Source organism: Equus przewalskii, chromosome 23, assembly GCF_037783145.1.
Source record: "Equus przewalskii isolate Varuska chromosome 23, EquPr2, whole genome shotgun sequence".
Lineage (NCBI taxonomy): Eukaryota > Metazoa > Chordata > Mammalia > Perissodactyla > Equidae > Equus > Equus przewalskii.
The window spans coordinates 16,727,113-16,739,662 of NC_091853.1; the positions used below are offsets into that span (position 1 = coordinate 16,727,113).

Genomic DNA, 12,550 nt, shown 5'->3' on the forward strand with positions numbered 1-12,550 from the left:
TTTGCTGAGGAAGACTGGCCCTGAGCTAACATCTGTGCCCATCTTCCTCTACTTTATATGTGGGACATCTAGCACAGCATGGCTTGCCAAGCGGTGCCGTGTCTGCACCTGGGATCCGAACCGGCAAAACCCAGGCCACCAAAGCTGAACGTGTACACTTAATCGCTGTGCCACCAGGCCAGCCCCTAGACCTTTCTCTTTTAATGTAAGCATTTAAAGCCTATAAATATCTCTGACCACTGCCTTTATTGAGTCCTACACATTGTGTTTACATTTTCATTCAGTTTAAAATATTTTCTAATTTTCTTTGTGATTTTTTCTTTGACCCTATGATTATTAAGAAATGGATTGTTTCATTTCCAAATAGTTGAGAAATTTTCCAGCTCTCTTTCTGTGTTGATTTGCAGTTCTGTGATTTTAGTTCTTTTAAATTTCTGGAGACTTATTTTTTGGTCCAGCATATGGTCTATCTTGGTGAATGTTCCATGTGCACTTGAAAGAGTGTATATTCTTCTGTGGGGTAATATGTTCTATAAATGCCAATTAGATCTGTTTGGTACAACTTTACTAGTTTTCTGTCTACTTGCTCTATTAGTTACTGAGAGAGGAGTTTTGAAATCTCCAAATAATTGTACATTTATCTATTTTTCTTTTCTCTATTTTTGTTTTATTTCTTCTGTTACTTATGTCCTTTTTTTGTTTTGTTTTTTGGGTTGGTTTAAGGTTTACAATATGCGTTTTTATATTATACAATTTTATGTATAATAGAAAATTTTACAACAGTATACTTCCATTTCCCTCTCCTTTTGTTATTGTCAAACATCTTCTGCATTTATTTTAGACCCCAGACTACAGTGTTATTTTTATTAAAAGTCAGTTAACTTTTAAATGAATTTAAAAACAAGGAGAAAAAGTTATTTTATATTTACTTACATATTTATTATTTCTGGCACCTATCTCTTTGTGTAGGTCCAGGTTTCCATCTGGTATCATTTTCTTCCAGCCCCAAGAACTTCCTTTTTAATATTCCTTATGGTGTTGATCTACTGACATCAGGTTTCCTCAGCTTTTGTGTTTCTGAAATGTCTTTATTTCATCTTCAGTTTTAAAGGATATTTTTGCTGGATATAAAATTACAGATTGACAGGGTGTTTTTCCCCCTCCTTTCGTTACTTTGAAGATAGTATTCCAGTATCTCATTGTCTTCTGGCTTGTATTTCTTCTGATAAGAATTTGGCCATCATTGTTATCTTTATTATTTATCTCCTTATGTAATCTGTCCTTTTTTTCTGCCTGCTTTTGAGATTTTATCTTTATCATTGATTTTTTACCATTTGACTGCCATGCTTTAGTATGGGGTTTTCTTTTGATGTTTAAATGCTCAAGGTATATTGAGCTTCTTAGATCTTTGGGTTTATAACTTTCATCAAATTTTGAAAATATTTTGTCATTATTTCTTCAAATATTTTTTCCATAATTGATCTGAGCTAGATTTTTTTTTTGAGGATGATTAGCCCTGAGCTAACTACTGCCAGTCCTCCTTTTTGCTGAAGAAGCCTGGCCCTGAGCTAACATCCGTGCCTGTCTTCCTCTACTTTTTATACGTGGGATGCCTACCACAGCATGGTGTGCCAAGCGGGGCCATGTCCGCACCCGGGATCTGAACTGGCAAACCCTGGGCCTCCGAGAAGCCGAACATGCGAACTTAACCGCTGTGCCACCAGACCGGCCCCATGAGCTAGATTTGATATGAATTCTTATCTTCTTGGGATCTGTTGCCCAATTGAACTGGCAATTTGATTTTGTTAATATGGTATAAAGTTGTAAATGTTACTTACTACACATTTAGCAACTAAAGAGGGAATTTTTTTTCTTGCTGAGCAAAGAAGAACTTAAATACTGGATTTTGAGTGATGTTGGAATCACAAAGAAGCTACGTTGTATCTTTGCTTTTAGAGGAGCTGGATGGGAGAGGATAATAAAATTTAATCTTACTTTATGTTCAGTGCTATCTAAGAAAGTTGTATAGTGTAAAAATTTGTCCTTGAAGATATCCCCTCCCCTTTTTTTTAATCATATATTCAGGAACTTTTTCTATGAATAACTTTGGCCCTAACATGTGGTGAAAATTACTTGTGGTGATGACTTAGAGTCATTCCAGAGAACATTCTACCATTGCCATTGAAGTCTGTGTGTGTTTATTTCTCCTGTGTAATTCATGCAAGAAAATAGAGTAAACCTGTGTTATCTGGTAGTTATCTTATTAATCAAAATTTTATGAAAGTTAGGATTTTTGTTTTGCATTTTGAAGAGAAGGAAGAGAGAGTGGGAAGAACAACTAGAGAGACGTCCTGGGACAATCTATGCTAGAGGCCAAAATAAGGAAGATTTCCTGGAGAAGAATTTTTCAGGTTTAAGGGAAAGGGGATATGGATGGGTCTTATGCTGTTAAAAAGGCAAACTCTGAATAAGTTATAAGCAATAAAGTATTCACAGTTTAGCTTTGAATATCTGAATTGTTGAAAACTGAGGTCAGTTGTGCATCATGGAATAATGAATAGAAATTGTTTATGCTCTGGAATTCTGATACACCTGGATTTGAATCCCAGTCTTAGCACTTACTATCTTTATGATCTTGGGCAATTTTCCTAAAATCTCTGAGCCCTTGTTTCTTTATTTATAAAATTGGAAAAATAGTAATTATCTCAAGTTGCTATGAAAACTAAATTGGGAATAGTTTATGTAATCTCCTTGTTATTCAGTAGGCCCCCAATAACTGTTAGTCATCTTTCCTTCTGTGTATATTCACTTTAAATTTTATTCTTTCATTCATGGACTTTTTTTCCTTTTAAACATGTGCAATATTTAAACAAACCCCAATGGCATTCATGAGACTCTGTTTTCAGCCTTTTTTTTCCTCCATTGAATCTTTCCATCTTATTATTTATCGCATTCCATCCCATTAAAATATGTTATGTATCCCATCTTAAAAACTTTTTTGACTCTCACATCTCCCTCCAGCTACTGCCTCTCTTCCCTGGATAAAGATGTCTAAACTCAGTTTTAGTCTCAGTTCCGCTCCTCCTATTTTCTGTTGAAGTCAGTCTATGGGCTTGTGCCCCTACTTCTCCACCGAAATTGTTCTTGATATCCTCAATGACTTCCACATTACTAAATCCAATAATCAGTTCTCAGGCCTCATTTTACTTGATGCATCAGCAGCATTTGTTGATTTTTGCCCTCTTTCTTGAAGCTCTTTCTTTATTTGGGTTCTAGGACACCATGTTCAACAAATTTTCCTTTCACCTGTCTGGCCATTAGTTCTCAGTCTGTTTACTGTTCCCTTCTCATCTCTAGCCTCTGTATACTGATGACTCTCAAATGAATATCTGTAGTCTAAACTTTTCCTTTAAGCCCCAGACTCTTTAACTATCAGTTACATTCGTTGGATGTATACTAATCATCTCAAACTTATCATTATCAAAAATAATGGCAAGTGCTTATATAATACTGTGTGCCAAGTATTGTTGTCCCAAAGTGGACTCTTCCCCCATACCTACTGTATCATCTTTCTCTTGTTATTGAATGGCAAATCCACTATTCCAGCTGCTTAGACTGAAAACCATGAATGATTTTTGATTCTCCTCTCTCTCTCTTTATTTTTTTATTCAACAAATGTTCTTGGTCAGAGTCTGATTACATCTTACCAGCTCCACTGCTGCCTGCTGGTCCAAGCCTGTCAATGCTCAACATAGCAGCCAGGTGGAACCTGTTAAAATCTACGTTAGATCATATTGCCTCTTTGCTTTAAATCCCCAAAGTTTCCTGTCGCTCAGCCCATCTAACTCAAGTTGGATGACTCAGTCATCCAGTGGCTCACCCTGACCCTGAATGGTCCAAGATGACCTCACTCAAATGTCTGGAGCCTCAGCTGTGGTATCTGTGATAGGTGGGAAAACTGGGTCTCCTCTTTCCAAGTGGTCTCTCATCCTTAGCTTCATAACATGGTGATGATGTTACAAAGGGGTGAGCCCAAATACCCAAGTGCTTATTAAGCCTCTGTTTGTGTCACATTTGCTGAAGCCCCCTTGGCCAAAGTAAGTCACATGGCCAAGCCCAGGGTCAGTGTGTTAAGGGAGTTCACAAGGGTGCAGATGCCAGCAAGTGTGTGATTCATTGGGGGTCATTAATATAACGGTCTTCCATCTCTGTGATCTTATCAGGTTTAATTTGTTAAATTATTTGATTATAATACAGAACCCCTTTATTCAGATAGGAAAATAATAAGGAAAAAAGAAGTCTGACTAGATAAAACTGATGTCTGAAAGTATAGGCTAAATAGTAGTTCTTTGGTGGAAAAATCAGATTTGACTTTTGTATATCTTTTATTTTTTGATTTCAGAGACCGAAACAAGTAGGGAATACTGTATGTACCATAATAATGTACAGATTCTTTTATTTTGTTAAATCAGAGAGTATCTTAAATATTGTTGGTAGCTGTTTGAGTTAACTACCTTGGCCATCTTCCATGTTATCCCCCTGTTCCAAGTTGGGAAGTTGTGCTTTATTTGTCCCTAACCTAAATTTATATGGTGTTTTACCTTATATAAAGGACTGTTTGCTGTTTCTTTTTCCAGTCTAATTTTTTTTACCTGTCACTTCTCAAAGGATATAGTCACACCCTTGTTTTCTTCAAATCACCTCTGTTCTTTGTCATGTCATATTGTCGTCTCAGTTGTTTTCTCTCATTCTTACCATTTTCCAATAAGTCTGGTCTGTTATTACTTACGTTAACACTCATCTTAATTGTAGTGTCTACTCATATTTTTGCTTTCACTTTCCTATCTTTGTTTGAAATTCTGTTAACCTTCTCTTACCATTGTAAGTATGTGCAGTCTTTGATTACTTTATTATGTCTTCAAGGGTAGTCTTACCTGACCATTTATGTATTGAAATACTAATTTTATTAAAAATTGCCTTCCTTTTATTTTTCCTCTTTATTACCTGTAAGGCATTTAGTTATTCATTTTTAATGCATTAAATAAGTGGTTTATATTATCTTGTTATTTTATTTCAGGAAGATACAGGGATTGTTGTATAGATCCCAATACGAGGAAAACAAAATCTGAATATTTCAGAGACCCAAGTAAATGATCATGGACTTCTCTAATTGTATAAAATAGTAAATTTTCTGAACTTAAAAGGAAGTATGTTATTCCTGGTTATCAATAAGATGAAAAACCTTTCAAATTGTTTTCTTGGAAGACTTTTGAAGGTGTTGTCAATGTTGAGAAACCTTGAATTTTTAGGGTCTTGGCCTTTTGAAAGACTGTTTAGTCCAAATTAGCATGTTTGTTTGAGCAGCTTGCTGTCTGGCAGGCGTTGTTAGGCACCAGATATGCAAGGTTAAATAGACAGTCTCTAGTGGAGGAAATGGGTAAACAAATAACTTCATCATAGTGCAGTGAGCGCCGTAATAGAAGTGGGCATTAAGATGCACTGGGAGTGCTTGGCCGAGCCAAGGCCCTCTTACAGGAGTTGCTGACTCTTAAAATAAGAGAAAGGGTAACCAGACAAGGAGGGAAGAGGGCGGGCATTCCAGGTTGAGCGACAGAGCATGAATAAAGATACTGAAGGGGAAAAATAGCAAGGAACTGAAAGTAATTTGGTTTTGTTGGGTCATAAAGTGTAAAGTGAGGAGCTGTGGGACCTTACATGCCGTAGTAAGGAGCTTGAGTTTTATCATGGGCTATTTTCTCTCAGTCTTTCCGCTAAAGTACAGCTAAGTCACAGGAGATTGAATATATGCTTTGTAAGTATGGAAACAAAGTCCACATAGACCTTTTGCATGTTTGACTGGTGTTATATTGTTAAAAATTAAGAATAACTTTGTCTTCTATTCTAGAATTGATAAGTGTAAGTTCTTAGCTTTAATTTCCTAATTTATAGAATGAGGATAATAACGACATTTCCATCTTAGGATTGTTGGGAGGAGGAATAATATATATAATGATGATAATAATGACAACGACAGTAATAGCTAACTTTTTTTGAGGGTTGACTTACCAAGGAATGGTCCTAAGTGCTTTATTTCTATTACCTCATTTAATCTTCAGAACATCTCAATGAGGTAGGTACTTTTATTATCTCCTTCTTACTTCTAACAAAACTGGAGCATAGAGAAGTAATTTTCCTAAGGTTACATAACTAGCAAGTTGCAGAGCTTGGTTTGAACCCAGGCAGTCTGAATACAAGACACTTAACCACTACATTATACTCCCATTCTATGAGACCATGCATATAGAACATTCAGCATAGCATCTGCCACATAATAATTGTAAATGTAAGCAGTTATCAGTAGCCAATAATAATTACTTAATTTACTTGGTCCAAATCTTTGAGTTAAATATATGTCCCCAAGAAATTGTGCTGTTTTTTCTGTGGCTTAACTCTGGGTATACCATTGAATGCAGACAGTGTGACACCCAATCCCATGCTTTTAACCACTACTTTCTGCTGTTTCCTCCTTCCTTGTTGGTCTGTCTCCACAGCAGATTTTAAATCCATGGCAAGGGGGCTGGCCCAGTGGCACAGCGGTTAAGTTCTCACATTCCGCTTCGGCAGCTCGGGGTTCACCAGTTCGGATCCCGGGTGCGGACATGGCACTGCTTGGCAAGCCATGCTGTGGCAGGTGTCCCACATATAAAGTAGAGGAAGATGGGCACGGATATTAGCTCAGGGCCGGTCTTCCTCAGCAAAAAGAGGGGGATTGGCGGCAGATGTTAGCTCAGGGCTAATCTTCCTCAAAAAAAAAAACAAGTCCATGGCAGGGACCATATCTGTTTTGCTCATCATTGTATACCCAGTCCTTAACACTATATCTAGCACATATAAATGACCAAATCATTGTCAGTATGTGATTGAAGATCTAAAAAGCTCCCATTTTCAGCTGATCTTAGAATTTAAGCATTATTCATACTACCTATAATGTGATTTAATTGCTTTACGTGTTTTTTCTTGGGTAAGCAGTCCAGTTTGGACCAGCCACCTGCTCCTGTGTTCTCCGGGGCACTCTCACCTTGGTACTACAAGAACTCTGCTGGGTAACTGGTGTCTGTTTGTCCTGTAGAAGTCACTCAGCTTTCAGACAGGGAGGGAGATTAGGATACCATTTCGATCTAAAACTAGAATGTTAGAAATACACAAAACAGAATTTTAAAATGTGTATTCTAAGAAACTAAATACAAAAAGGAAAAATAGCTTTGATATTTTTCCTTTGCCTTTAACATTAAATCATTTCAAATAAAGAGAAATAATTTAATTTTCTTCAAGGGGGTTCTCTGTTATTGTGGGTTAACTCATATTTTCCTCCTCTCCTCTGTCTAGAATGTCTTAAACCATTCTACCTTATGAGAAATTGGATGTTCTTGCAGATAGTCATTGTGGGAGAAAACGTTTCATTTAAGTCCCAGATGAGGACCGGAAACTTGAAATCAGAGGAGCATCTGAAATCAAGTAATATTAGGTAGGATAAAAATTACAAGGGATTTCTACATGTTTGTATTCCTTTTAGAGATGTGTGTTAAAGTATTCATATTCTGTGAACACTAATAGAGTTAGAGACTTTCTGAAGCATTTGATATTGGCCAAGATGGGGGAGGGGAGTGCTAAAGATTTTTCTTTACTTATGTGGCTTCATGAGAGCTTTGGCATATGTTTACTTTGTCATGAACATTTATATCTTATAGTCCAAGGAAATTTTTTAAACATTTGCTAAAGTAAATTTAAGAAATTTTTATGTATGAGATCTCTGTTTATGGTAAGCATAGGGACATGTGATCAATCTTGTAGATTATCCTTTAGAATGGAAATTCCTCTGTTTTGGGTTATATATATAGCTGTTCATTTGAGTACAGGGAGCAACAGCTCTTGGTTCTCTATGTCAGCATGGATGTAGTCGGACCTCCTAGGTCGCTATACAAATAGGTATATGATAGTATGCTAGAGAAGCCCTCTCTAACCACATGGTCAGGTAGTAACTCTTGTCATAGCAGCTTGTATCAGTTTTAAGGACAGAACGTGTGAAAGTGCTTGATCTCAGAGATGTGGCTTTTAAATGAGAAGTGATAGTTGCCCCTAGAAATTGATAACATGACAGTGACTCCTATAGCCAGATCACTCCAGAAGACCCCCTTTACTCTATAACGCTTATGAGCTCTGGAACCAGACTGCAGGGTGGAACCCAAGCTCTGCCCCTTCCTATTTGTGTGACTTCAGGCAAGTTATTTAACCATTCTGTGCCCCCATTTCCTGACAGATTTGTTGTGAGAAGTAAAGATTTAATAATATACGAAAGCATGTAAACAGGACCTGGCAAATACTAAGTGATCAAACTATTATTATTGGGCTATTAGTTAATTATTAACAGATGAACTTAGAGTCTGTAATCACTTATCATGGCATTTCTATATTTATAGTTATGTAATCAAAACTAATGTTTGGAGAGAAGTGAAAAAATATAAATTCTTTCCAGTTTTTATGTATGTACCTCTGGTTTTATTTTCTATGCATAGTACGAATGTGGTCATCATGACTTTCAAACAGTTTGTCTTTTGTCACTTAGCATTATGTGGTGGTAGATGACCTAGAGTTTTTGACCTCCACCTTGGAATGTTGTCTTCTTCAACCCAGTGTGCTACTTCACAAAGGATCCTATGTCAGTAACCAGATTAGCAAAAGTAATTTGGTGGTCACCGAAGCATTCATGTCACAGTTGGATTACCCTTCCCTCTTGGAGTTATCACTTAGGTTCTTTTATCTAACTTACTTGTGGTCTTATTTGTTCCTCATAGCAACTCTGAAAGAGAGCTTGTATCCTGTTTTACAGATGAAGAAATTGAGGTTTCTTGGAAAGAAGCTCCAAGGTGGCACTGCTAATATGTAGGAAACCAAGATTCAGACCTAAGTCTTTTTTATTGTATATCATTTCCTGTTACGTAAAATTGCCTCTTCTATGATGCACATTTTACTATTCATTAATTCAACAAAATTTTATACCAGGCAGTATTCCAGGTGTTAGGGATACAGGACTTAACAATCTTCTCCCTCACTCCCAGTGGCTCTTCTCCTTCTCCAGTTGTCCTCTAGGTATATATCTCTATCCTTATACGCAACCATGTTGTTTTGAAATTGTCTGAATGTGTCTTTGGATCTTCCACTCAACCTTAAGTTCCTTAAAAGTAAGTAGTACCTACCATCATTAAGGCCAGCATGTGTATTATTATTTTGATTATATAGAGTAAAAATATTTACCTGTTTTAATTTGCACTTACTAGTTGTATTTCCTTTTCTGAATTAGTGGTTTGGTCCTCTGCCGATTTATCTGTTGATGCAGTCATGTACCATAGAGCAACATTTCAGTCAATGACAGACCGCATATACAACAGTGGTCCTGTAAGATTAGTACCATACAGCCTAGGTGTGTAGAAGGCCGTGCCATCTAGGTTTGTGTAAGTCCACTCTATGATGTTTGCACAACAACAAAGTCAACTAATGATGCATTTCTCAGGACATATCCCCATTGTTAAGCAGTATGTGACTGTGTCCTGATTTATTTTCATATTAATTTTTCCATTGTGCCTGATCCATATGGTTCTCAGCACTTTTTCTCAATTCTTTTTTTTTTTGCCTTTCGTAAGGTTCCCTTTCTTATTCATTTTGTAATTATCCCAAAGATTCGTCATTCTCCTCAGTTTATCTCCCTCAAACTTTCAGACACTGATCTGATCTCCTACTTTATCTCTGAAATCGAGGCAGTGTATCTGTGAATTCTCTTGACATCTCTCCACCCCACACTACAGCCAAATTCTCTTAGCACATTGCTGCGTAACCTTACTTCCCTCCAGTTTCATCCTGACTCTTTTTCAAAGCCAATCTTGCTCCTGTCTTATTATTCACATTCTCATCTCCTTCTATCTCTTCCAGACCATGCTTTATCAGTTTTGTTCTTTCTTATATCGTCAACCTATTTATTTCTCATAGCTTCGTTTCTTCATTCTAGACATGCTCAGGTCTCTCTCACTGAAAAAAAGAAACTTTTCTTTACCCCTGGCTCCCTTCTCAGTTTTCTTCACTCCCCAGTGTCTTAGGAGTTGACTTAAACTTCTCCTTCTCATTTGTTCTTCAACCCCATGCAATTTGACATTGTCTCTTCTCTGGCAAGACTATTGTTGACCCTCATTTCACCAAATCCCACATAATTTCCAGTCCTCATAGTACTTTTCTGCTTCCTTTGATATTGTTGACTGCTTTCCTTTTTTGTCTTTTTCCATACGCCACTCTTCTTTTGCCCTCACATACCTGTTTGATAGTTTCTTCTTGCTGGTCTTCATGGACTTTGTTTTATCTGCTCCTCAAAAATGAAGATAGCCACTTCCACCCTTCTGCCTTTCTGTACAATTACATTTACTCTCATGCTTTTAACTGTCACCAATGTGCTGATCATTGCAGCTCTGTATCCCTAGTCTTGATATATTCCCTGTGCTTCACACTCATCTCTAAGTGTCTGCTCACAGACCTCCACTTTCTCACATACCCAGCTATCCAAGCTAACAATCTGGCAATGATTTTAGACTGTTTCCTCTGTTTTATCGGTCCTTCTGCCAGTTGTACTTCCAGATATTTCTTGAATCTAGGTTTTTCTGTCCATCTGTATTATCACTTCCTCTCTTCCTGTCTTGCCCTTTTAAAATCCAACTTCCATGGATCTTGTTACTGTAATCTTTTAAAAATGCAGTTCTGACATGCTATGCCCCTGCTTAAAACTCCACTGGTTTCCTGTTACTTAAAAGGCAATCTCAGCTCCTTAACATGGCACGCAAGGCCTCACAGTCTGCCGTCTGCCTTGATTGTCCAGCTCATCTCCTGTAGCTTCCTGTCTTACGTTTTGTGCTCTAGTCTACCTCCTTCAGTGGCTTAGCTTTGCTTTTATTGTTGTGCTATTTTCTCTGCCTGGAAAGATAACTCTTTCTCATCCCTTGAGATTCTCAGACCAGAATCCTCCCTTAATAAAACTAGGTACACTCTTTCAAATAATAGAGATTGTAGAGTGAATGTTGTAATACACAGCATTGGAGTGTCAGGAGATTTGAAAATTCATGGCAAACTGTAAAATGCCATAGAGAGAAAGCAAGTTAGTATTTTCATTATCTCTTACTGAGAAAAACTCCTTTAGGAGTAGCATCTTCCCTGGATGTTCTTTTCTACAGGAGATTCAACAGTAGAGCAATATGATTTATTTTTTCCTGATTAATACCGTGAAACTTGGTGATGTCTTAGAGATCTGTAGATTGTGTTATGTGTGCTTGCGTGTGTAAGCATACACTCACTTTATAGTTTCTGGCCTATTATTTAGCACAAATAATTGTGATTAAGGTATTATGTTTCTGATTATAATTGATGAATGTTGTTATTATCTAAAATACTCCTTAGTACTCTGTGGAAATAAGTAAACAAATTAACTTGAAATAAAACCTGCCCTGGCTCTTATTTAAATTTCCAAAAACGTACTCTAGCGTTGCCTTCCAAAACAAAAGAGGTTGACCCACCTTTCCTTAGCAACTGTGAGTTTAGAAGATATTGGCTTTTATTTCTATGTTCTGCTCGTAGGAGAAAGCGGGTTGGGAGTTCAGGTAGAAGGAATCTTTATTGTATCTGCCCCTGATTTGGAAGTATCTTATATTTTTAAACTGTGAATCTTAATGTGTATTCTTAAGAGAGATTATCCTATGTATGTTAATCTTGCATTGTTATATAAGTGCTATGTATAATGAAGATATTTGTTAAAGAAAATAACCATTAATTTTCATTTTTTTTCCTCTAGTGACATTATCAAAAAATGGTCATAAAATGTTTAAGTATTGAAAGCCCCAGTTCTATGGGCTATCAAACATTCTAGATTTTTTTTTCTTCCAATCTTGTATAAGAGAGGAACTATGATATAATGGTTAGGAGTTAGCCTCTGGAACCCAAGTAATTGAGTTCAAATGCTACCTCTACTGCTTACTAACTTGATGACCTTGGACTTGTTACTTAACCTCTATCTCCTTGGGTTTGTTCAGCTATAAAGTGGGGGCAGTAATATTATATAGAGTGGATTAAATGATTACTTTCTGTGAAACCCTTAGAATAGTGTCTGGCAATAGTAAGTGCTATACACAGTGTTAGCTATTTTAGTACCTGGTGCATTAGAATGCATTAAATGTAGTTATAGATCTTGACGATCATGTTGTGTCCAAGAGTATTGTTTTGGATTGTTCGCTTTCAGCATATTTGATTATCCCTGAATGTTTCAGATTTTTTTCAGTCTTTTAATGACTTTTTCTATTTTCTTTTTTTGTTTTAGATTTTATTTTTCCTTTTTCTCCCAAAGCCCCCCAGTACAGAGTTGTGTATTTTTAGTTGTGGGTCCTTCTAGTGGCTACTTTTTCTTTTTTATTGCTTGATGGAAGTGCTTAATTTCTGTTATTATTTAAGAACTGAGACAATATAT

General features: G+C 36.7%; 1 protein-coding gene across 16 annotated transcripts in view; it reads left to right on the forward strand.

Moving 5' to 3' along the window:
- SMG7 (SMG7 nonsense mediated mRNA decay factor) overlaps window positions 1-12,550 on the forward strand; it is an 84,553-nt gene that overhangs the window by 28,503 nt on the left and 43,500 nt on the right. For 5 of the 16 annotated variants that reach the window (XM_070590992.1, XM_070590991.1, XM_070591000.1 and 2 more), the window contains one exon: window positions 7,387-7,525. The exons of 7 other annotated variants lie outside the window; for them this stretch is intronic. In XM_070590992.1, the coding sequence (XP_070447093.1) occupies window positions 7,410-7,525 (116 nt within the window). In that variant the 5' untranslated portion in view covers window positions 7,387-7,409. The remainder of the gene's footprint in view (window positions 1-7,386; window positions 7,526-12,550) is intronic. 4 more of the 16 variants (XM_070590993.1, XM_070591001.1, XM_070590999.1 and 1 more) reach the window with 1 other exon arrangement.